We start from the raw sequence: 26,751 nt of genomic DNA on the forward strand, positions 1-26,751 counted from the left end.
ATCAGAAAGTGACAACCAAATCGGCCCCTTGGAAAAGCGGCACCACTGCACTACACGTGTTTGAAAAGCCGCATTTTCCCTTCGGCTTTGCTTCGATTAGTTTGCATTTTGGTGTGTGCTTCATTTTGTGATATTTTACGTGAAATTAGTGGATCAATTTACGATCAAACTCTGCAAGAGTGATCTAGATAACAAATCCAACAAAAATTCCAGTGAATTTCTTGAAGTTCACATCGTTTTTCATGGAATTGAGTGTAAACAAAATACGGCGCTCCGTCGTGCAGTTGCGCGAGCATCTGCGGTCGGCGTCGCAAACAGCTGATGAAGACAGGGTGTTGCTAAAGTTCCTAAAGTCAAAGGTAAACAAACAAAAAACAGCTTTGTTTACAAACATTTTAATGTTTTTTTTTTAACACATTTCCAAAAGGACCCCAATGAAAAAGAGGTTGAAGCACTTTTCACCTATTTGAGTGACCATATCATAGAAGAAAGATGGACCACGGCCATAGCTACTTCTTTTGAATATGTCTTGTTGCTATTAATTACACGCAGTATTCCATACGATGAGCATGTTGACCAAAGTGACTTTGAAACCTATCAGAAAAAATGTATTGCCCTGGCCATCATGATGCGCTTATCTGTTGATGCAAAACGGTAAAGATTCAACTACGTTTTATCGACAAATTTAAGATCTTTAAACTATGTTTCTTTTGCAGTTATGCTATCAGCTATTTTCGTGACAAACCGGCACCGTTTCAATGCCCTACTTTGGCCGAAGGCTCTTTGGCCAGCAAACGTTCTAAGCATATAACTGCTATAACCTCCCTTGACATCGTAAAATGCTGTTATCATCTATTGTGCGCCAATCCAGTATTTTTCAAAGATTTGTGGAATTGGTCCGTATTTCTCGAGCAATATGTTGATTGTGGAAAAGAAGATGACTTACATCAACTCTATTGCAACCACATTATTGCTGTAATTACAAATATGACGGCCGCGCAATTGCAAAATATTAGTGCCCAATTGCCGCCTGCGGTGTTGTTGGAATTTGATGAAGAGCAAAATATACGTCCTCCATACAAAAACATTTTCTCTGAAGACTTTGAAAAAGATAAAATAATTACTTTGAAGATAAATTCAAACCTGATCACCGATATTGAAGGTGTGCTGTTGCCTATTTTTAATAAGAATAACTATCAGTTTTATGCGAATAACGACGGATTATACGATACAATAGTTAAAGTCGATTCTACAAAAGTAAATTTGCGTAGCATTGCTTTGGGCATAGCTTCGGCAAAAGCAATATGCCTTTCAGGACCAGTTGGCTGCGGTAAAACTACATTGGTGGAATTTTTGGCGCGTAAGACAGGCCGTATTCAACCCAAGCCTAGTGAAATAGAGCAAAAAAGCCAAGAAAATCACGTTTTAAATGGCAAAGATGTTGTAAATGGAAACGATAAATTATCAACTGGAAGCAAAAGAAAACATGGCCCGGATATTTTTAATAAATTTGGTGAAACTATAGATTCAGATGGTGTCAGCTGTAATGGTTTCTTGCGCATTCAACTAGGCGATCAAACTGATAGCAAAATGCTTTTGGGGCAATATCGCTGTACGGATGTTCCTGGCGAATTCATTTGGCTGCCAGGTGTGCTGACGCAGGTCAGTAGCCTTAGAGCTTTGATTTCTATTTTTCCTATATTAAAAATGTATCTAAAACCTTGGTTTGCGGCTATTTTAGGCTGTCATGAATGGCTATTGGCTTCTTTTGGAAGATTTGGATTCGGCCACACAAGATACCTATACAATCTTGAGTAGCTTGCTGGAAAACAACTACTTGAGTGTGCCAGGATTTCGCGATTGTGTAAAAATTGAGCCTGGTTTCCAATTATTTGTAACTGTACGGTAAGCAATTTTTTAAAAACTTGTACATATATAGTTTTCACCGCTAATGATTCCATTTATTTTAGCACCAACAAATCGTCAACGGGCACCGCCCAGAAATCACTATATACACTGCTTGAAAAATACTTATATACAGTTAATATTTTGCCACTTTCGCGCAATGAGCTCTGCAAAGTGGTTAGCACGAATTACCCTAAATTAGCCACGGTTGCTAATCGTATAGTGGATGTATTTCTTACATTCTCCAGCGGAGATCACACTGCGGCTGATAATTTGCGTCAACAAGAGTTTGCTGACAAGGCCGATACCACTGAAAAATATATCGCATTGCCATTCGAAAAGATTTCACTCTCATCGATCCCGAACTCCGGCCGATTAGTTTCTACACGGGATCTTATAAAACTTTGCCAGCGTTCCAATCCAGCTTTTAGCGTAACTAGCTCCGAATGCGCATACTTTGTCTTTCAAAATGCTGTTGATGTTTTCTGCTCGTATCTACCGCAAGGCAAAGATAAAACCAAACTCATTATAAGCATCGGTGCGAAATTAGGAATCATTCAATCGCGTTGCGAATACTTCGCAAACGAGTATAAACCTGACGTGTTAGTTAACAAAAACGGCATAAAAGTTGGTCGCACCGAATTATTTGCTAAATCACTGGTAGATGAATTCAGCATTGAATTAGATAATGTGGAAGAGGATGCTGAGAGCGAAGGACCACAGGCTGTTAAGCGACCAAAACTAAACGATAATCTTAATAGGCTTGATAGTGAAATTGCAGCGTTAAAACGCGCGCTGAATGTTTCAACGCATGCAACTTTTTCTTTTACGAGAATGGCATCTTGTATTCTAGAGCGCATAGCCGTGTGCGTGTCGCACGCTGAACCAGTGCTGCTTGTTGGTGAAACTGGGGTCGGCAAAACCTCATCGGTACAGTATTTGGCCGACAGAACATGCCACAAAATGGTTGTTGTCAATATGAACAATCAGTCAGACGTTTCAGATCTCATTGGTGGATTTAAACCAGTCGATTTGACATATGTACTGATCCCACTGCGGCTAGAGTTCGACACACTCTTCCACGGCACCTTTAATGCTGCGAAAAATCAGACATTCCTGCACAAAATGGAAATTTGCTATAATCAAGGCAACTTCGCGGTTATTGTTAAACTGATGGTTAGTGTGATCAACTCAGTTTTCAGCAAGGCAGAACGAAATGAGTTGAAGGAAAAGGAAATGGCCTTATTACCACGTTGGCAGGCGCTAAAAGTTAGCGTGCTCAAGTTGAACACCCAATTGAGCAAGTCAATCAACATTTCATTTGCTTTCATACCCGGTTCCTTAGTAAACTGCATTAAAAACGGCGACTGGATATTGTTGGACGAAATTAATTTGGCTTCAGCGGAGATGCTCGAATGCTTGTCGACAATTTTGGAGCCCGATGGATCGGTGGTGTTACTTGAAAGAGGCGATTTTACACCGGTTAAGCGCCACCCCGACTTTCGTATATTCGCTTGTATGAATCCCAATACAGATATAGGTAAGAAGGATCTGCCGGTTGGCATACGCAATCGCTTCACAGAATTCTTCGTTGATGAGCTAACCACTGACAATGATCTAACGGTGCTTATAAGTGATTACCTGAAAACCACGGGCATACAGCGGAAGAGTGTCACAAACTTGGTGCAATTGTACAAAAAGCTTAAGCTATTGTCCAAGTTAGAACTGAATGATGGTCTCGGCAATCGTCCGGTATTTTCATTGCGTACTTTGTGTCGTTCGCTGCGCGTCTGTGCCAAGAATTTGTGCGGTTCAGTGGAACGCAATCTCTACGAGAGCTTTTGCATGAGCTTCCTTACGCAACTAGATCCTGCTTCACACAACGTGGTCTTACATCTCATACAGCAAGCGCTTTTAAGCAACGTCAAAGCTGTGCTTAACCAAAGCATACCCAAACCAGGTGAAAATTACTTAAATTTCGAAGGCTACTGGATACAACAAGGCCCCAAAGAACCCGAGGAGTATGCCAGTTACATTTTGACTAAAAGCGTAAAAGAAAACCTACGTGACTTGGCGCGCATCATCTCGATTGGCAAGCTGCCGGTGTTGTTGCAGGGTCCCACAAGCGCTGGCAAGACAAGTTTGATTGACTATGTAGCGCGATGCAGCGGCAACCATTGCCTACGCATTAACAACCACGAACACACGGACCTGCAAGAATATATTGGCACTTATGTAGCCGATTTAACTGGTAAGTTGAGCTTTAAGGAAGGCGTCTTGGTGCAGGCTATGCGCAACGGTTACTGGATTATATTGGACGAGTTGAACTTGGCATCCACCGACATCTTGGAGGCTTTGAATCGCGTCCTCGACGACAATCGTGAACTCTTCATACCTGAAACGCAGACCCTGGTAAAGGCGCATCCAAATTTCATGCTATTTGCCACCCAAAATCCGCCTGGTTTGTATGGTGGCCGAAAAACACTGTCGCGCGCATTCAAGAATCGCTTCATCGAATTGCATTTCTCAGAAATACCACGCGACGAGCTGGAAATTATTTTGGAAAAACGTTGCCTAATACCAACAACATATGCCAAAAAGATGGTGATGTGCATGTCCGACCTGCAGAAGAATCGTAAGACCACCACTAAAAATGTATTCACCTTGCGCGATCTATTCCGCTGGGGTAATCGTTACACTTACGCGGACAAGCGACTGCTAGAGGACTCAAAGTACGATTGGAATCAACACCTTATCGAAGAAGGATACTTGGTTTTGTCCGCAAAAGTACGTACAGACATTGAAATCGAAATTATCGAGGAGACCTTGTACAAGAACTTTCGGAAACGCGTTGATCTATCGACACTTTTCAATGCCCAGGCTAGCGAGGAAGCGTGCTCGGCGGTGACGCGCAACATTATTGCTGCCATCAAAACGTACAAGCTGCGCGCCGACATTGTTTGGACACGCAATATGACGCGCATGGCTGTGCTGACCGCCAAAGCTTTGGAGTTTAATGAACCCGTTTTGCTTGTCGGTCCCACTGGCTGCGGAAAGACTACTGTTTGCCAGCTGCTAGCCAGCATACGTGGCGTGCAACTGCGCATACTCAATTGTCATATGCACACAGAAGGCGCAGATTTCTTAGGCGGCTTAAGGCCCTGTCGCGATGCGAGCGCTGATGAAAACACTGCAAAAAAATTATTCGAGTGGGCTGATGGACCGCTTATACTTGCTATGCAGGAAGGCTCCTACTTCATGGCTGATGAAATCTCTTTGGCTGAGGACTCAGTGCTAGAGCGGCTGAATTGTATTTTAGAACCGGAGCGCACTGTGTTGTTAGCAGAGAAGGGAGGCGTCAGTGACGCCGACAACGCAGCGGATATCGCCAAGGATTTTGTTGTGCAAGCGAAGGAAGGCTTCCAGTTTCTGGCCACTATGAACCCAGGTGGTGATTTCGGTAAGAAGGAGCTTTCGCCAGCGCTGCGCAACCGTTTTACTGAAATCTGGTGTCTTCCATCTGATACGAAAGAAGATTTAGTACAAATTGCCAGCAACTGTATGCTGGAAAACTTGCAAGCATCAGCAAGTGCAAGCAGAGAAGACATAACGAAAATCGCCAGTTATCTCGTGGAAGTGGTGCTGCACATGCGCGATCTGGTGGAGAAGTTCAAATATTCTATACGTGATATACTGGCGTGGGCCAACTACATTGTCAGCAATGCAAACTTGACATTTCCGGAGCGCGCCATATTCGGTTTAGAGACAATATTCTTGGATGCCTTGGAAATGTTGCCCCATGAGACTTTGGAAAAGGTTGAGTTGCTTAAGAAGCAGATAATCAAATTTGCCATCGAAAAAGCTGCTAGTATTCTGAGCGAAAAGTTCACCTTCGCGGATTTGGAAGAAAAGCGTGGCAAGGATGTGATACACAACGCTGAAAAATTCGGCATCATGCCCTTTTTTATACCAACCAACAGCAATTCCAGCGCTGCCGTAAGCAAAAGTTTCTTATTCGAAGCGCCAACAACTAAACAAAATCTATTTCGTCTGCTGTCCGCGCTCTCACTGCGCAAACCCATACTCCTCGAAGGCCCACCGGGTGTCGGTAAAACATCCACCGTCGAGAGCATTGCCGCTGCTATTGGCTATCGCATCGTGCGCATAAATCTCTGCGAGCACACCGATCTGGCTGATCTCTTTGGCACCGATCTGCCGGCTGAAGATAACATTTTAGACACTGCTGCTGAAAAGGTCACAAGTGAGCAGGCAGGATTTAGCGGCTCTTTTGTGTGGCGTGATGGCCCATTATTGGCCGCACTAAAAGCGGACGACACCTGGATATTGTTGGATGAGCTGAACTTGGCACCACAGTCAGTGCTGGAGGGCCTCAACGCTATACTCGATCATCGTGGCGAGGTTTACATACCTGAATTGAATAAGACATTCACCCTCAGCAAGGAGACGCGCGTTTTTGCCTGTCAGAATCCGCTTAAACAAGGCGGCGGCCGCAAGGGCTTACCGCAATCATTCTTGAATCGTTTTAACAAGGTCTATCTGCGCAAATTGACCACACAGGACTTGCTGTTTGTTGTAAACGGCAAATACGAATCGCATTTCAGAGAAATGTGCGCCCAGTTTGCCAAATTGCTTACCAACTGTAGCATCGAGACAGGTACAAATCTATTTGAATTTTACAAGAAGCCGTCTAGAGAACCGGCAACCGTCGAGTTTACCAACAATGAAGCAAGCGTTGTGCCCGCAATTGTACTAGATGTAGCCAAGCGACTGGTACAGTTCTCCGAAATGCTGGACAACGGCATAGCGGCACTGGAGTTCGGCTATAGGGGTGGACCGTACGAAATAAACTTGCGTGACATCTTACGCTGGTGTGACTTGCTAGTAAATCCCGAAACTGGTTTCATTTTCCAAACCGATAATTGCTCAGCAGCCACAACCCGTTTGGGGTTGTTTCGTAGAAATTTCGAAATCTTTTTGCTCACCCTCTTTGAGCGCATGAAATTGGTTTACTATCAGCGCATGCGCTGTGAAGAAGATAAACGTTTCATACGCAATGCATTCTCCAAGGTATTTGACTGTGATGCGGATCAGTTGAACGCCATCTCCGAAGATGTGTCACTCTATTGGACTGCTGATAAAATTTATTTGAACGATATTGTGCTGGAACGCGATGGGCATGCGCAAGCACTGCGCCCACTTCGAAGCAAGGATCTGTGCCCGATTTTGCTGGCTTCGCAGCGTGAGATGCTGAAGAATGTCGTGGAGTGCATGCGTATGGAGAAGCCGGTGCTGCTCTGCGGGCCAACCGATACGGGCAAGACTAAGCTGATTGACCTTTTGTGCACGCTATCGAATCAAGTTTGCAATACGGACACCATCGATGACTCTGTGACAGGCAGTTTTCAGCAGGTAAGCATCGCTTGAGTTCTAGTTTTTGTATATTTTTTTAGGTAGAGTTGACTAAAAAATACTAGACGTAGTCTTGAAAAATATACTGTATAACGACTTACTCCCAAAACGTACGATTTCATCGGAACCTTCCGCATCGGTTCACAGAGTTATCGAGTTTTTTGGGCACAGCATTAGTAGTTTCTCCATTGTATGAAGTTAGAACTTCAACATAATAGGCTAAATGGCATTAGGCCATTAGCCGTTCTTTGGTGGTCTCGGGAACTCTCATCTCCAAAGAAAGAGGTACGCCACTATTTGAATAAGGCTAAGCGCACGGAGCACTCGGAAAAAAAGTCTGCCATTCTTACTAAATATAGTAAAGATTTGAGGAATGTGCGAGTATTAGAAGCTTCCTGCAGCGTCCAGGCATCACAAATCCTTTGTAGGTGGAACTGGAGAAACTAAAATAGCACTTGAGTTTTCTGCTTCGCTCTCACTTTCCGGATGCCTAAACCCTAGGACTGGACTCTAGGACAACTTAAAAAAAATTAAACAAAAAAGTTTTTTCAAATAGCGGTTACCCCCCGGCAGGCAATGTATTTCTATCGTAAAAGAAAAACCGTTAAGAAAACTGTCATTCTCAGTGAGCGCCACTCGGCACTCAAGGGGGTTCATCTTTCGAACCCATTTCTTCGCTAGTCTTCGAGTGCATTGGGAAACTTAACTTCCTTGCCAACAACAATAGCTACCAACTGTTATGTGTGCCGTGCTGCGGCGGAGGCAACAACCCCAATTGTACTCTTCTCCAGCTTTTTTAGAGGTCTCAGGTTTAGCAGAAGTGTTGCTAGAGCAGTAGACACAGTAGATACTTAGATTGTAGAACACACCTCATATTAATATCGACCTATCCATCTAATAAAAATATTTACTCCTTTCCTTCGTTTTCTAGATCGATCTAAACCGGCACTTAGAAGAAACATCGCAAAGCATTGAATCCGTGCTCGCTGCTCACCTACGTTTCATGCTACTGGAGGAGAAATCTAAAGCTTATAAAAGTGTGGCCGAGCTGCTGCAGATTTGGGGCGATTACTGCAGGGAATCCAATGTGAAACTCGGTTTGTATATTGCAATGAAAATTAAATTATGTGATCTTGAACTCTGTTCTACATCCTTTCCAAATAGCTACTACCAATGCCACATCCATGTCGGACGAGCTGATGAGTTTCCGCAAGCGTATACAACGTTTAGGTGTCGTAATCGACAAACTATTGCAATCCGCAAGCGATCAGTCCGCAACTTCATACTCCAAAGACACTTTAGTCCAACAGCAGAGCAGGCTTAATACGTTGGAAAATCACGTACGCAATGCTGATTCGCTGAATACTGGCGGCTCTTTCGAGTGGGTCGATTCCAAAATTGTTAAATCACTCAAATTCGGACAATACATTCTCTTGGAGCATGTGAACTTGTGCTCTTCAGCCGTTTTGGATCGTCTAAATCCCGTTTTCGAACCTAATGGCAATCTGCTAATATCAGAGAAAGGTGTATCGGCAAATGAGAGCGCGGAAATTGTCGAAAAGGCGCCAAACTTCCGCGCTTTTCTAACCATCGACCCCAAAAATGGCGAACTGTCGCGTGCCATGCGCAACCGTTGTGTGGAGTTGGCAATCGCCAAAGACACCTACAGCGTCGATGACATGCGTCTCATTGTCTACTTGAATGGTGTGCGTGGCATGCGTGCGATTAATTGTATCCTAAATGTACACACGCGCTTTTTGCATTCGACGGAAATTAACAGCTTCAACATCTCACATCTCACACAATTCGCCTTTCTGACTGCATCATATGCGCGCATCGGCTACGATATGGAACGCGCCATCTATGTAAGCGGCATGGAAGTGTATGTGTATGCAGCAAACACTGACCTAATGGGCTTCGGACTGGCTTATTACCAGAATCAATTGCGTGAAATTGTCTTGGATGAATGTCGAAAATTCGGTGCAGGCGCATCACCACAGAATGAAGATGATAATCGTTTGGCCGCTATTTTGCTGCACAGCGATGAGTTAGATGCGCTCTCGTTAATCAAATTACAAGCTGAGCCACTCAGCAGCCTGCTTTGTTTTGGCGAACGCGCGCAATCCGCACTAACAGAAGTCTTTGCCGATTTTGCGAGCGTAGACTTTTCGAGAGTAGACACACAAGAAATTATAAGATATTGCATTTATATGTTGTACGAATCAAGCTCGATTGGCGACGCTGAATTGCGTTATCTCTACATAGACAAGCTGCTGAGTTCGGCGCCATCTCTGCGACAGTTGTCAAAGTCCCTCTTTGCCTGCATTAAACACATTAGCGCGCAATTCGACTCCGCATTGCATCAATTGCCATGGAATAATAAGCTATTTTCGCGCATACGCGCCTATGCTACGCAACCGGCAGATGCAAAAAATCACAAGAGCTTTTGCCTGAGCGCACAACTTGTTGCGCACTTGTTGCTGCAGCCCATGCCAGAGCGTATGGTAAGCAACATCAATGACATGGACGCGTTCACCTACTCACTGACCGTTGCAGCAAATAAAGCGCTAGATCGCTACGACAATGTGCTGCTGCAAAATCTCTCTACTCTCCTTGCGCGCATGCGTGAAGTGCTGAGCGCGACACTGGATTACGCGCACATTGACGTGCACACATTTTCGGCTATAATTACGGCTTATATGTGGCCAAATCGCTTATTGGCCATGTCTCAGCAAAAGTTGGTGGTGAACAAAGTGCTGAATAGGAATCTAATGGATAAGCTAGTGTTGCATTTCAAATGGCTAGAGAAAAATTTGCTTCAGTTACTGACTACAATGCTGCCTAATTATTGCCAATTGAATGCTGAGTTCAACAACAGTCTGCAGAAAATCAATAATTATGTGCTGAGCATAAAACTGCCGCTCAATTTGATGCGCAAAGTCTACAATAAAAATCTAATACATTTCGCGCCTTTCTATCAGGAGGAACAGGTAAGGGTGAACGGCGAGATTTTTTATTATACCTGAGCGCACTTGTGTACAAGGGTATATATTATAACTATGATCACATAACGGCTGTTTATAACAGTTTAAACGAACCTTCATAGAGATTGGTAAATTTTACAATAAAATGTCCGTCTGTCTGTCTGTCTGTCCTTTCGCCCCAATCCAAGCCTTCCAGCAGGGCGTAGCGTTCTTTGTCCATAAGGCAGTTGGTCGACACAAATCCATTCTGTCCAGTTTCATGAGAACGTAATAACAGTTTTCCGCCGCAGCAGAGCCATAAACTCTTACATAGATAGACCTCAGGATTGTATGCCTTTCCAACACCAGTTAGCCACATTTTGGCAACAGCTCTTCTACCTTTGAGATATCCAAGCCAGTATTTCGTTACAATTAATGCTGTCGTGCCCCGGCACCTAGATCAGTGCAGACATGCATACCTGTTAGCGTAGCTCAACGTACTCTCTTCATTATTTCATCATTCATCATTTATCTGGTTCATTATGAACAGAGGCGGGCACTACCACAAACAAGCGTGAGCTAAAAGTTAAAATGCGTTAGTATGCCTAATTCTCCACTTAAAAATAGGATCATCCAAAGATTATTCTTAGATCGTTCCTTTGTGAGCAATGGAATACTCCTTATAAAGCTTGCATGTCCTTACAGGCGAGCACCCTTTTTACTCAAAACGTATCGATAAACGAGGACTCCATACAATATTAGGATAACTAAAAAAAAACCTTAATTGCACGCTTATTGCTCCAAATGGATGAACAAGTCACTACTTCTTTATTGGTCGATTGTTTCATCGGTACACGCTCGCTTGTAAACTTATACGCGATATTTACGCTCTTTAAGGACCTACATAATTATGAGGCTAAATGTATTTTTAGCCTAAACAATAATCGTTAAAATTGGATGTCGAATAGAGTTACCAGTTTGTAGGTCAGTCGAAAAAATCCCGACGAAGCCACAGCAGAGCCTGAGTTGTTGTAGCGGCTTATTTAACCATGCCTAGACCCGATAGTCCTTCAATCGGCGTCAAGCCCAACTAACGGTAGGCACCGGAAACGAGGTTGTTTTTACGGGTCCGGACCAGAGGGAGAGAGGTGTTAGTTGAGTTGCGTTGGGGTGGGTCATGTGAAGTGATGATTGGTATTGTGTGGGGAGCCTTCACATACCGGACATAATTTGAATACGTCGGGGTCTAGTTTGGGCATGTAGGATTTTAACCTACAATAATATCGAGATCACAATTAGGACAGAGTTACGTGGGTCCTGGAAGTTGAAGCTCAGTTTTCTCCACAGGTGGTGATTGGACTCTTATGACGACATTCAATAGTGTCCGTGGTGATAGTCTATCTGTGAATGTCGTTGATTGCCATTCTATACAGTAACGGACGCAGTGGTTTATGTAGTTGTGGTTGGACTTCGTGCATAGAGATCCCTTTGGACGCGTCTAGATGAAGGTTCCGAGCAAGTGTCTGTTCGGGTGCCCACGTCTGTAGCACCCTACGAGGAACTGCTTGCTGAACATGATGTTGTGCTCTCTTACTAGGAGCTTTTGGGCCTCAATATTTAGTGCTTATGGCATGTCTGTAGCTTTATCCACTGCGTCCTACTTGTCCGCGGCGAAAAAACCAGCGGCGAATTGCCTTCTTTATTGCCAACAACGTTTCTTTTAGAGATAGCAGGCCGTCGAAGGTTGCTGGGTGGTTTTTTTTTTGCTGTTGGAGAGGATTAGTTCCTGGCAGTGAAGAAGCGAGACAGTTTGGGTAGGCAACCAATTACCTTTGAGCACAGGTCATCAATTACTTTGACGGCAGCCATTAGCGAGCAATCTATAGCGTACACCAACTACCTGTGACGCCAACTCACACGCCTGTTACTAGATTCACATCTTCCAGCGCCTCTCTTGAAACCATTTGGTAGTATAAAATTATAAAAAAAATTCTAACAACGGTCGCCCCTTGGTAGGAAATGGCAAACCTCCGAGTGTATTTCTGCCTTAAAAACGCTTCTGATAAAAATATTTGCCGTTCGGAGGCGGCGTAAACCTCGTAGATCCCTCTATTCGTGTTATAACATCAAGACGTACACCACAAATTGGAGGAGAAGCTCGGCCGAGCACTAAGCAAAAGTTTAAGCGCCAAAATATTATTATTATTAACTTCCCTTTAGAAGGTCCGCGTATTCCAAGGCGCATGTCCCTAAACGTCAACGCTGGCGCGGATCTTCTTCGGTCTCTTCAGTGATCGTTCTTACTTGAAACCCGGATGCCTTAATATGCCGGTTTTACTCGAACTTATATTTATTTAATTTTTCTTGTTAGCTGAATAATTTCATTCTTCCCTACGCAGATCCAGTTTTACAAGTTGGTGCGGCAGCTGGATCAGCTACTCACTGTAGTGCCATCATACGGTAGTCATGCGCCGGAAATCGTACTAAAGAAATTCTTTGCGCAGAAATCCGATAATGCTAAGCGCGCACGCGCCATTGTCAATACTTATATAGAACAGCGCATCAACACCAATGCCAAGCAAATCCAAATAGAGCAAACACAAAGCGCTAAAGTTCCGGAAACGCTTCATACGGCGTTATTGGAGTTTTCAAATGCTGCTTTGGAAAGTGTTAATTGGTCGCTTGAGCACTTAGTTGCTCTACAAACTGAAGTGGAAGCCTTGCAAAAAGTCGTGAATTCGAGGGAAGACTTGGCTACAGAGTTACAGCCAAAGGAATATGAAATTCGCTTACTATCAGTGCGTGAATTCTACCTAGCGAAGGCGCTAAGCGTTTTGGGCACTAGGAGCGCGCCTGAGGTTGGGCACATAAACGAATTTTACTGCGAGGAAATATGCTCGCTAAGCAGCGACACTTGGCAGCTGGTTAAAGTATACAATTCGAGCGCGTACAAACGCTCCCAGAAAGTATGGACGCAACTTATGAAGCAGCTATCGATTATTGAAACTGTTGACGATTTTGAGCAACTTTTATTGCACTTAAATGGTAGCTACAAATTTTTCAATTCATACCATACCCGCCTGCAGAATGCGGTCAACAATATGCAATTGGGCAATCTAGCCTCGCGCGATAACGCTACAAATGTGCTTAGGCTAACGGTAGATATTGATTGCGCTTACGCGTATGAGGGCTGCGGTTTCCTCAATGTGTTCGGCGCGCTGCTGTTTCAAGAAGATGGTAGCCTGCGCCCAGTGCCCATCAACGAGCTGAACGAATGGCAAGCAACTTTGAAGCAGCTACAACAGCTGCTGTGGCACAACGCCGCGTTGCTCACGCCGCAGTACAATATTTGGCAAAATAATTTGCAGGTCGCGCGAACCAGCGCAACAAAACTGCTACATGAAGTTTCATATGTAAAGAAACTGTGCGATAGTTTGGAAAACGAGAACTTCAGCGAATACAATGAGAGCTTTCAAAAACTTGTGCAGCACTTAACGGATGCGCTTGCTGCAGCGACGAGCGCGCTTAACGCTGATTGCAGTGAGGCGAAGCGCGGCGCACTTTACTACCAGTCTGTGCAATATCAGGCTGCTTTGCTAAGCAGTTTAATTGGTGCCATTGAAGTTTGCTTGCTTACCTTTACGCCGCTGATAGATCCCGTCGAAAAGAACCGCTTGAAGAACCTTTATGTTGTCGAGGATATAAATTGTCTCAATACTATGACGACTGCTTATGAATTTATGCGAATAGTCATGAAATACAAGCACTTCGGCGCTGAAATATATGTCGCGCTAGAAGAGCGCCTGAAGCTTTTGCAAGCGAAGCAACAAAAATTCGCGCAAAAATTGGCATTGCGGCCGGAAAAGTGTCTTTACAGCAAGCTGGTGGACGACATAACGCACTACCTCAATACGAATTGCGCGCCACAGGCGCTGCTTGGGCTTATCCTAAATGCACAAAAAGCGTGTACGCAACTCATGAGCGATTTCCATCCGAGCGCGGCTGCTCAAATTCTAAATACTAGCGCAGAATTGGTGAACAAACTCAACCTGTGGATAACGAATTCACAGCGTTTCCTCAATCACACACTGAAAGCGTACATGGATCACTACCAAGATTTCGTACAGCCGTTGCAGTACTCCATCGACAAGTTGCGCTACGGCTTTGAGGGCCTGAAGGTAGTGCTCACACAAGCGGGTGCCAATATTTTACAGCTGGGCAGCTTAAAGGTATACACGAATTTGAACTCGCATGATAAACTTTCGCTTGCCTTAGCCAATATAGCACAGTTTCCGGCTATGCAGCACTTAATGGAAACCGATGTGAAGTTATCCGCGCGCGACGTGCTCCAGCAACGTTCGTTTATGAACACCGTAATGAAGCAACTGCCACACAGCGATCACAGCTACTTCCGGTTGCTCAAGGCAAAGCTCATCGAATTGCGCAACACCATTACCATTTCAAAGTACATAAATGAGCAGATCTTCGGTGAGCTGGACTACGTTTTCAATGTATCGAACCACATCTGGCAGGCTGAGGAAGAGCGCCGCCGCGCCATGAAGGCTGAGGAGGAAAGCCTCTACGTGAATAAGACCAAATGCGCTGAGGAAGACGAGGAACTCTTGGAGCTGCAAGAAATCGAGTCGCACTTCCCGACCAATGTGGAAGAAGACTTTGGCGAATTTCTGATCGAAGCAACATTGGAAAAGGTGGTGAAACTGGATAAGAAGTCGAATTTGAAGTCGCAATCGACGCAAGTGATACGCGATGAGGACTACACATTTCTCGCCACGCATTTCATTGAGTTAATGGAGCAGTATACGCGCGTTTACTATCACAAGCCCACGAGTGCTGCTAAACACCAGCTGGAGTTCATGGAACCATTTGAAGCGCGCATGCAGGCATTTGTGCCGCTATATGCGCACTACAAGCGTGGCTTAAATGATTGGCTCACTGAAGCGGCGTACAATAGCTGCACTTTTGCGCTGGCATTGCAACAGCAACAGCTTACTAACTCTAATTCTTCGCTGCTTGGAAGAACTGCGCAAGCTTACAATTACTACAAAGACTCCAACATACCAGAAATAATGGGCTGCCTTGACTTGCTGAAGGACATTGAAGCGCATGCCGATGCGCAGCTGGCGTTGTACCCCGAGCATGCCAGCCTGATAGACATCAAGCGTGTGATCGATAGGATACGCACATTGCCAGCTACAGCGCCGGTAGTGCGCTTCAATACCGGCTTTCAGCTGCTGCGACAAAAGCTCGCCCAATGGAACGAGGTGGCACACAAGGGCAATCACATGCGCCAGCAGGAAGTCGCTGTGGCTGAGTACGTGCAGCGTTGGATGAAGCTCGAGCTGCAATGCTGGCGCAACTGCTTGAATCAAACACAGCGGAAGATCGAAGCGAACGCATACAAATACTGGTTTTTCATCTACCAACTGCTGCAGGAGTATTTGCGCGAGCGTGCACTGGATAGCTCTTACACTGATATAAGAACCACAGAGAAGCGTTTTGGCGACGGTGAAGTGCTCGATGAGGCTGAAGTCGAGAAGAAGACAACTGCCAGCGCTGATGACATTGTGCGCATACTACGACAATTCGTAGAAGCAGCTAACTATGGCGATTTTCATGTGCGCTTACAATTTTTGCAAGCATTCGAACTTTATCTACACAATGTTGAACACTTAGCATTGCAGAGCACTCCCGTCGACGATGCGCGCATGCTAATTGCCGGCTTGCGCAATTTACAAATTTACTTCGCGCAATTTGCGCAAGAAATCGGGGAGAGCGCGGCAAGCATGCGCGCGCCCATCGAGAAGAAATTGAAGGAACTGGTGAAGATAGAAAGCTACAATAAGGATCTGTCCTACTTCAGCATGCGCAACAATGTGGCGCGCGTGCATCGCAATCTGAATAAATTTCTAAAAGAATACCAGCAGCAATTGCAGCAGAAGATTACGCCAGTGTTCCAGCCCAAAGATGCCACCGTTAAGGATTACAATTTTGAAAATGATAAAGGACGCGAACTGCGCTATGACACGCGCATCAAGTATTACCTGGTGGAAGTTAAAAATTTTGTCGCGCCACAAAAACTGGCCGAGAAATTCGTTTTAGGCGAAGAAGCGGCTGTGAGTGAACTACCACCACTCGAAGGGAGCGAACAAAGTCTACTCAATAAGGTTAGTCGGCTTTTCAAAACCACGCGTAACGTAGTAAAGGAAACAGTTGGCAATGCCAGCTTTTCCAAGCTAATCATTGCTTTGGACAGCGTGCTTTGCGAACAGCTGGAGCGTTGCGATGAGCTGCGCGCGCTCAGCGTGGACCGCAGCAAGGAGCGACCAAAGCAAGTTTTGGAAGCTAAGCAAATTTTACAGCAAAAACGCAAAGGACTGACCGATCTATTCAAGACGCTTACACAACTTGGATTGAGCTACAAGGCTGGACTGATGGAGTTGTCATTGCGTACCGATTTCGACGAGTTTACGCTGCCGCCGTTCTGCATTAAGACCATGCTTGGCGCGCGCAACGATAAGCGCCTGCACACAAACGTGCAGCACCTGAACGAAAACGTGGATCGATACTACGCGAAATGCCAATTCAAATTAAGATTGTTGCAGAATATTATGTTGGCGCCGCTGTCCGAGTTGGGTCCGCCCAATATAGAGCGAATAAAGGGCTTTGCAGTGGACATGTTCCTTCTGGTGCAGAACCAGAGGCGTCTGCTCGCACATACTAGCAAGCAAATTTACGATTTGGACATACTAATGCAGGATATTAAAGAGATCTTTGAAGTGTGCTCTATCTCGGCGAAAACCGTGGAAAGCTTGGCTTTCAGAGAAGCGCGCGACTCGTATCTGGCCTTGCGTGAGTCCATCTCTCGCATGCGTTATGTGATGGAGCAATTTAGCCTACTGCTGACGTGCGCGCCATCTGGCGATAGCGAAGCAAATACTGTGCTGACGCATAGTGAAAACCGCCTATTGCAAAACTCTGCCTACTTCAATGCAATCAACGACAACTGTGATGATGTCATCAAAACAGCAAAGGCCACCCTCGCAAATATGCTGAGTCACGACAAAGAATTCTTGAGTGTCACTAAGGTGGCAGAGTACAGAGCAACACACGATAAACTGCGTCAGACGCTGCAGCAAATTGTCAGCAGTTTGAGAAGTGGCGCCGGCGAACCACTGCCAATTGCCAAACCCATTGTAGAATTGCTCGATTTCGTTGAGTCGTGCAGCAAACGTATATCCTCGCCAAATGAATTAACGCCCTCAATCGAATTGGATAATTTAGATGCCGTCCTCGAAAGTATTTTGCACGCTGTGCTAATGGCTTTGCAGAAGCTTTACAAAAAGTACACAGAGGCGACCACTACGCCCACAGAGGAATCGCTCTCGCCAAGCAAGGCGCGAAATGAGCTGGAGTTGCAGGAGAAGCATTTGAAGGAGCAGGTGCACGCGGCGCTGGAGTCCGATTGGCAAACGCTGAATATTGTTAGTATTGTCGAGCAGCTGTCTAACGTGCTGCTCGCTCTCAAGCACGCCACACCATCCCAGTCGCAATTGGGTTGCGCGCGCAAACTCACCACGCTCATACCAATATTGGAGCAATACTATTTGTTGGCAGAATACTATCTCTTCCAGCAGCTGGGCGCGCACAAAGTATCGGCGAAAATGCTCTCCGTCATGTTAACGGTGTTTGTGGAGATCGGCAGCAAAGGATTTTGTGTGCCACCCGACCTAATGCAAGATGAAGAGGGTCAAGGGAAAGAGCAGAAAGAAGGTGAAGGTTTCGGTCTGGAAGACGGCACAGGTGAAAATGATGCCTCAGACAGAATTGAGTCTGAGGACCAGCTGGACGATGCGAAACGGCCTGAAGATCGAAAAGCGGAGGAGGGCAAACAGCCAGAAGATTGCAAGCAGGACAAAGGCATTGAGATGAGTGAGGACTTTGATGCAAATATGCAGGATATAGAAAAGCCAGAAGAGGATGATAGTGGTGAGTCGGAAGATGATGACGAATTGGACAAGCAAATGGGTGAGACGGGGGAGGAGGCAGATAAGCTGGACGACCAGATATGGGGCGACGACGAAGAGAAGAACGAGGAAGAGGAAGAAGAGAATGAACAAGAAGAGGATCAAGGAAAGGGCACTAAGGACGAGAAGGACACGCACAACGACTTGGATACGAAGAATGATGCCGCCAATGAAAACGATCAGGAAAACGAAGGACTCGATGCGGCAGATGAGCCAACGAATGAAAAGCGGAAACAACAAGAGAAAGATATTGACAATATGAAGGAGCCTGAAGTGGACGAAGACCAAGCCAACCCCCACCACAATGAACTGGAGGAGCCACCTGAACCGGAGGAAATGGATTTGGGCGATATGAATGCGGATGATGAGAAAGAAGATGGCAACGACGAGCGCGAGGGTGAGGATAATCCTTTTGACATTGATAAAATGAAGGAGAATATGCAGGTGTTAGACGAACAAAGTAAAGAAGATGAAGAAGAGTCAAAAGAGGAGGCGAATGAAAACGAACCGAATGTAGACGACAGTGACTCAGAGGATGGCGATGGCGACACCGAATTGCGCAAGGACGAGAACAAAGAAGAAGAAGAAAAGCTGGACGATGAAGACGGTAAAGAAGAACAAGAAGAAGGCGAAGCCGAAACGCAGACACGGGCCGAACAAGAACCTGAAGCACCGCCGGTGGATAAGGAGGACGAAGAACAAGAGCATGCCGAGAAGCCGGAAGAGTACGAGCAATCCAAGGACAAAATGAGTAAAGAAGAAAATGTGCAATCCGTGCCGGAAACGGAAAACAAAGGCACCCCAGATCAAGTACAAAGTGAGAATAATGAGGACGTGAAGCAGGATCAGAAATTAGACGAGCAAGAAACCGGCGAAGAGAAGGATGGAGTTGGACAGGCAGAAAATGACGTACGTTTTTTGGGGAAGCTGTTGATAGGCATACCTCATGAAAACTTTATTTTTCTCTTATAGACCAACGACGGTGGGCACCAAGGCATTGCTGAGACCAAGGAGAAAGTGGCACAGGACGACAGCGTTAAAGAGCAAAAGACGCAAGAGAAGCGTAAACAAGGCAAAACTAATGAGGAACGCACATTGGGTAAGTTAGAATGTTGTTGTTGTAGCTGTACGTAGCAACCCCCTAATTGGCATTTAGAGGTGTCCCATTCGACCACTACAGTAGAATATACTAAAAGTGAGGTTTCTCCCTCGGTTTGCTCCAAAGCGCCTCTGGTTTTGGATGGGTGCTGTATATTGATAATAGACAGTCGTCAGTGATCTCCTAATCTATCTTGGCTCTGCACGAGTTGATCCGGCCGTGTTTTTTGTTGTTGTAAGAGCATACACAATTTTGGGGAGTGATGATGTAGTGACAGTTCCCGATCATATATAAATCTGGGTTGTTCTAGTCTATCGTGGGATAGTTCGGTAGATGAGCTTGTGTTGCTCTGGTCTAGCGGGGTAATCTAATTTCGTCGGCGGAGCTGCGAATACTATGTTGCAGCTGCAACCCGATTCATCGACGCATAGATGTGCTTAGCAATGTCTCCTTCAGGTAGCTTAGGTGTCTTACCTGCCGCGGGGGTGTTGCTCTTCCTGTCTGAATGTGGTGTTGGCTTTGCGAGAGCCACCTGTTTACACAGAAGAATAATTTTTTTCCTTGCCGGAAGTAGCTCGGCTTCATTGTGATGTTATGAGTAGGCATCCAGAGGAGTTGCGCAGAACAAAACTTTTTCGCTTCTCCGGGTGTTGACGCCAAGCGATTGGAGGACCTAGTTTCTGCTGCGGATTTTTTCGCCCATTCTCATAGTGTGAGCCTAGAAGGACAGGACGTTCAGATTCATAGGGTCAAAATTCTTGCTCTATCGATCTCTACGTTCAGGCCGATGCTCACTTCCTTCGTCCATAGTGCCCACGGAATTGGTTGCCGATAGTTTTAGATAACGTTCCGTGCGGAAGCGTATAAGAGTTAGCTGTTTATCTGTGTTCCGAGCTCATCAATATTATGTCCGATGGCCATAATAGAGCAGTTATCGGCATATGAGACACATGACACCGCCTGGGTCGCTTGTGGAAGTTTGGCGAAGTAAGTGATATTTGGCGATCCATCGTTTTGTGTGACCTGGTACTGATGACTATGCGATATCCTCAACCATCATGCCGTGGTTCACCGTATTAAAGGCAGGTTTGACAGATCCAGCGCCACAGGTACATTGCGGGCTCGGGGTCTTTTCTGGATGAGTCCATCTGATTTCTGCGGGGCAATTGCGAAATCCATGCGGATGTGAGACTAGGCTCAAGTGTCCGGTAATTGAGGGAAAGAGTAGTGCCTCGAGTAGCTTAGGACTCACTTTATCTCTCTTTCGCACTTCTGGAATGAACTGTGCGTCTATGGGTAGGTTGAAAATTGCGATGAGATACTCAGTTCCGTTGTAGTTGCTGAAGCAGGACGGTTTGGCTTTAAACTGTCTGTACCTCCAGATGTGTGAATGTTATCGATGGTTAACTAGGACGGATCCTATGAGCTTTTCGGAGCATGCTGCGTCTGACCTGTCCTTTTTAAGGTGCTCAATGAAACGTCGACGGAACGCTCACGTGAGCTTAGTGAGGTCCAGGTGTGTTTTGTCGCCGAAACTATGGCCGCTCGGTGTTGCCAAGCACTTGACATTCACCCTTAAATTTAAGGCTCCGTATTTCGTAAATCGTTGGTGTCCGAATTGAGTTCCTTTAAAAAATAAGATCGTCGTGATTGGTACATTCGGTCCGGTCACACTTGTCTGTGAGTTCGGCCAGTTCAGTAGGCAATACCTGGAAAATTTTTTGTATGCGATCCACCGGAATAAAGCGGGCGGTCTTCAGTAGCGTAATTAGGATGTGGATAAGAGGATGGAACCCCATGAAAATTAAAAATGAGTAACAAATTCCATTTGAATCGATCTCAAGAGTAACGCTTCTGTTAAAATGAAACTTAAATACACCGAAAAATGTTGCCTTCTCAGTGCCTTCTACGCCCAAATACTAAGGATGGCGCAATGAAAAGGCAACATTTTTTTATAGAAAAGAAAACGCCATTATTAACTAACTTAAATAAAACTTAGATCTTACCAAAAACACTATTTTTCTAAGGCGAAGCGGAGCAGAACAAAATAAAACAGCTGAAAACAATAGATAAAATGAAAGAGCAGCAACAAAAAGAAGATGAAGAGATCGAAGACGACCACGAAGCAGATGCCGAAGAGTTCCAGCACGTAAAAGATCCTAAGAACAGCGATAAAACGACGCTTGACAATGCCACGGAAGAGCAGTCAAAGCAGATTAAGCATCAAGAGGATGAAGAGAAGCCAGATGCTGAGAACGAGGATGCAGAGAACAATGAGGGCCTACAGGAAGAGGACGAAGAGGAAACAGTTAAGTCACCCGAAGAGGAACAGGATCCCGAAGAGATGAGCGCCGAGAAGTTTGACAAAAAATCAGATAAGCCTTCGAAGACTGAACGTATTAAGGATCGCACTGAGGCGCCTGAAGAAATGGAAGTTGAAGGTGAAGTTGTGCAAACCATGACGGTGACGCGTAGTGATGATACTTCGGCACATTGCAAGTATGTATTTTAAATATAGCCGCTTTTGCCATAATTACATTAATACTAAATACTTGGTGGCATATTTCAGCAAAGAGATACTCTTGGAGAACCTAACGCGAAGTGAAGAATTAAGCACAGCTGAACTGCTGGAAATGCGCAGGGCGTATCAACAGCAATTAACAGCCAATAAGACCGTAAGTTTTCCATTTATTTTACGCGCATACCCGCTTACTATTAAAACCTATTAACCAAATTCCTTTTAGTCTCTTCCAATGCACGAGGATTACGAAACGTGGCAAACTATATCGAATCGCATGGCGCAAAATGCACGCGAACTGTGCGAACAATTGCGTCTCATTTTGGAACCCACCAAGTGTACACGTCTAAAAGGCGATTATCGCACCGGCCGTCGCATCAATATGAAAAAGATAATACCCTATATAGCATCACAGTTTCGCAAAGATAAAATATGGTTGCGTCGGACGAAAGCAGCACAACGTGACTATAAAATCACAATAGCCATCGACGATTCCAAATCGATGCATCATAACAATTCGAAAACACTAACACTCGAGGCAATCTCGTTAGTTTCGCAAGCGCTAACGTTGCTTGAAAGCGGTCGTTTGAGTATTGTGTCATTCGGTGAATCACCACAAATTATACTCAATCACACAGAACAATTCGATGGACCCAAATTGGTGAATGCACTTAATTTTGCACAGGATAAGACAAAAATCGCTGAACTACTCGATTTTGTGCGTACGGCAAACATGGAAGAGGGTGCACTGGGCACGGACAATGGTCTATTCGAAAATTTATTGCTGGTACTGAGTGATGGTCGCAATATATTCAGCGAGGGGCGTGTTAAGGTAGGTTGTGAGAAAACTTTTTTGGTAAATGTAGAATCAAACATTTATTTCCATTTAGGTGCGAAACGCAATCAAGTTGGCGCGCATGCAACGCATATTCTTAGTGTATATAATAATTGATAATCCAGATAATAAGGTTGGTGTTGTGCGACTGTTTTTTTAGCTTTCGGAAAAAAGCAAACATTATTTTACTTTTTTTATTTCAGGACTCAATACTGGACATACAAACCATGGAGATGCTACCTGACAAACGCATTACTATTAAATCTTATTTGGAAGATTTCCCATTCCCATATTATGTGATTGTACGCGATTTGAATCAACTACCTTTGGTGCTGAGTGAGGCAATGCGTCAATGGTTCGAATTGGTGAACAGTGAAATGTGAAGCAGCTGCGCCACCGGCCAGATATTTAATAAGTTTTATGAAAGCAAGTTATTTGCATAGCAAAAATAATCGTTTGAATTATATGTATATCATTGTTTGGTTTTTTTTTGAAAGCGAAAGAACTGTTGCATTTATGTTAGAATGTTTGAATTGTATCAAATATAAATTTATTTAAGATTTCAAGTGAATCTGTGACGTTAAACATGCTTTGCAATTTACATACATATGTTGCACATTATTTTTTGCTTGTTCATGAACAATTAATTAGGAATCATAATACATTTTTTCTTATTAAATTAACTAAACCATAAATTTTTGCACAAGAATTTTGATATAAATTGGAAATTTATATCAACTCGATTTGCAAATCAAATAGACTCTCTGCTTGATTTAGACTTTGTCTAAACAACTGAGCATGCTGCCAAGCGACATCACCTTTGCCACCCGACAAAACAGCCTTGATTTGAAATACTGAAGCGCCAACAATGTTTGCATTACCATTGTCAGCAATCACATTCACCTCAATTTGACCTTCGCCAAAAGTTTTGCGTTCGAAACGCAATTTGTATGACTTAATTCTCAAACCAGATTTACTGAAGTCGAATTTCCAAACGATTTCACCTTGCTCAGCACCTTCTGAAATGAAATAAAAAAAATTAAATTGGAGTAAATGGAGACACAAATTTCTACAAGTCCTAACCTTCTCGTGCTAAGTAAGCCATTTTCCAATCACGCTCGACCTTGCGGAAAATGTTTCTGGATGAAAATTGTGCGCTTTGCCAAGTCTTGTACGTCTGCAGAATTTTTAATTCCGAGGTACCAGCTAAGATGCAAGAGATACAATTAGTCGGGCATTCCATAGAAAATATAAATATTATGCTCACCTTTAAGATAACGCTCGTAGATATCTTTGGCACAGCTGTAACGCATATTAAATTTCTTAGCGCTAATTTCGTCGTCGTTGAGAGTGAAAACAAAGATCTACATTTGAAAGAATCAAAGTAAGAATTAAAACCAAATTCGCATGAGGTATTCGTCATCAAATGAAAGAATTATTCTCATAATTCGTAAAGAAAACAGTTGTATTAAATTAGCCATTTCCGATTCGCCATTTCTCTGCTCGTTTAGGGTCCAAAATTTGTTAGACAGCAGAGCGTAGGGCTCGTTTAAATCAATGCTTCGGATTAAATGCAGATGTTCGATTCTCAGCTTACTATGAGGTTGGCGAATCAAAAGCGTCTATTGTGTTTTATACAACATAATTTGTTCACTCGAAATTTGTCAAAAGAACTGATTTGTAAGATTTCTTACATTGTTGAACGTGTGTTCACCTCGTGATTGGCGCCAAGCCAAGCTACCTGAGCTACGCCCTCTAAGTTCACTCTCTGTTGGTTGTCTGTAATTTAACCAAAATTAAGTGTTTCAACGTTAACTGTAATAAAATAAAAGCTCACCGCTCCACCGTAAGTTCGAATAGCTCAGACAATGTACGTAGGCTCAGCGCCTTTTTGCGTTCGACACTAAAGCCTAACTGCCGTTTTTTGCGTATACCTAAAATTGCTGCAATCAAATCGGTCTCGCTGCAAAGTCGTCTAGCCTGCAACGTTTCTTTATGATTGTTCACATAACGCCACGTTACATCCTGTATATCGTCACAAGAGTAAGCTATCACGTAGTCTATTGGCCGCTTCCAACCATGCTGATACATAAGCGGCGAGTCCACTACATTGTCGGAGGGATCAACATGTAACCAACGCATTTGACTTTCTGAATAAACCTGTAAAAATTAGTCGATAGTTTAGTCAGTCAAATGTGATCATTTGAACTGTTTGCTCTCCCACCTCAGTCCATACATGATCGAAACGCGACAAAACAAGCCGTGCATCGTAATCCAAACAACGACACAGGAACGTAAAGCAATTCGCATACTCTCCACATCGTCCTTTCCGCGATACCAACAGCTGCGCCACATCATTGTAACGATAAAATTTTGTCTCCTGGCCGCAACAAAAGCTAACCTCGACGCGTAGATCGCCTTCGGTTTGCGTTCGTCGTAACTTGCTTTCTTCGCTACCACAGACGCGACAAGGCGTATTGTTGACCCATTCAAAGAATTCTGTGTTGAACCAGTTGCACAGTTCGACCACAATTAGATCCCTTATGCATGGTTCCTTCTCGTTACATTTTCCGGCGTTGATCTGTGTTTGAATAGCGAGCAGTTTTTCACTAGCTTTATGTGTTAAGTCATCTATGGGAATGAGTGCACGTCCAGCGGATACTAGCTTTTCATCTTCATACTGCATGACAGAATCTGATTGCAACTCCAAAGCTTGCAGGAAAGCATTATTTAAACGCTAAAGTTATATTATTATACGCGCCAAGAAAAGAGAAAAATTACTAGTCGATAGAGATATAAAAATTTAGATACGGCACTAACCAGTATACGCGGAAACTGAATGCGTTGCTTATATGGAACGGACACTGTGATAGGTGCAGGCAATGGCTCCGTTTGGGGCACTTGCTCTTTGCTTTTATTTGAAAATGCAGCCATTTCATGTCCATTCACTTTTGTGGTTTCCTCTACTAATTTACCTGAAAATAGAATATTGTGTAATATTATAAGTTGTAGGTGGATTTTGTAATTGATTTTACCTCTAGCTGTCGGAGTTGTATTTTTAAGCCACGCTTCACGTCGTTCGCGCAAAACGTCTCTATATTGTTGAATCCGCTGCAGAGGCACCTCCTGTGGCAGCGTATATTCTGTGTCGTTGTTTTTAAAACCTATAGCACTTAGCAACTGCGCAATGCCTGCCACTGAGAGTAATTTCTCCTTAATTGTTTTATTCTCAAGACGTATGCTGCGGTATTTAGCATTAGCTGGCTCGCTAAGTACATTTTCCAAGAGCACGATTAAAATGCGAGTCGCTTCGAGATAAGCATCTTTGGAATTTTTTAATGATTGTGACAGTTGCATTTGCGAAGATGACGCAGCGGCACCAGTTGAATGGGTAATGGTTGAGGTAAGTGAGGTTGCAGTAGCGGTGGAGGTAGATGCTGTGACGGCGGCGGGTGGGATGTCTATTGCGTTGGGCTCAATAGAGCGTATACAGTCGAAATTCACTTCAGACATATTTCGTTTTGCTTCGCGGACGACGACCGCGCGTAATATGATGGAAAGAAGCGTGAAGGCAGACAGCAAGCGATGTAGAGTGAGTCAGTCAGAGGGCGCTCCACAAATTTGTTGTCCTCCGTATTTGTTTTTACACTAAACAAAAGTTCGCACAAGCACTCTATTTTTGTGGAGAATTCGATGAACGAAAATGTATTTACGTATATAATATATATATTTGTGTAATATATATATTTTTTTAGTAGCCACGAGTCAAGAAAAACGCTTTGTTACGTGCTTAGATTTAGATCGCGGGCCAGACGTGAAAGCAAATGTACAAAAATCAACACACACAAAAATTTAAATGACAGTAGAACAAAAACAAAGATGAATCAGCTGTTTTTTATTTTGCTCGTGATTGTTAACTAATTTATGTCATTCCACAAATTTTCGTTATTTTTTTT

The 26,751-nt window shown here is 44.1% G+C and overlaps 2 protein-coding genes across 2 annotated transcripts; one reads left to right on the forward strand and one right to left on the reverse strand.

The window, feature by feature from the left end:
* The first annotated feature begins 39 nt into the window (after positions 1 to 39).
* Positions 40 to 23,398, forward strand: LOC118742591 (midasin). Its single transcript, XM_036474783.1, has 14 exons — positions 40 to 359; positions 428 to 654; positions 717 to 1,662; positions 1,742 to 1,905; positions 1,971 to 7,335; positions 8,267 to 8,432; positions 8,500 to 10,325; positions 12,698 to 19,252; positions 19,316 to 19,442; positions 21,470 to 21,941; positions 22,012 to 22,117; positions 22,187 to 22,792; positions 22,851 to 22,928; positions 22,999 to 23,398. The coding sequence occupies exons 1-14, from the start codon at positions 243 to 245 to the stop codon at positions 23,176 to 23,178; spliced, it is 16,935 nt and encodes a 5,644-aa protein (XP_036330676.1). The 5' UTR covers positions 40 to 242; the 3' UTR covers positions 23,179 to 23,398.
* Positions 23,338 to 26,624, reverse strand: LOC118742594 (peptide-N(4)-(N-acetyl-beta-glucosaminyl)asparagine amidase). The gene is made up of 8 exons (XM_036474788.1): positions 25,831 to 26,624; positions 25,616 to 25,770; positions 25,020 to 25,532; positions 24,633 to 24,955; positions 24,490 to 24,574; positions 24,063 to 24,159; positions 23,879 to 24,001; positions 23,338 to 23,814 (listed from the first exon to the last, which is right to left on the reverse strand). The coding sequence occupies exons 1-8, from the start codon at positions 26,306 to 26,308 to the stop codon at positions 23,525 to 23,527; spliced, it is 2,064 nt and encodes a 687-aa protein (XP_036330681.1). The 5' UTR covers positions 26,309 to 26,624; the 3' UTR covers positions 23,338 to 23,524.
* Positions 26,625 to 26,751: the final 127 nt, after the last annotated feature.

Source organism: Rhagoletis pomonella, unplaced genomic scaffold, assembly GCF_013731165.1.
Source record: "Rhagoletis pomonella isolate Grant_MI unplaced genomic scaffold, Rhpom_1.0 Rhpom_scaffold_00007, whole genome shotgun sequence".
Classification (NCBI taxonomy): domain Eukaryota; kingdom Metazoa; phylum Arthropoda; class Insecta; order Diptera; family Tephritidae; genus Rhagoletis; species Rhagoletis pomonella.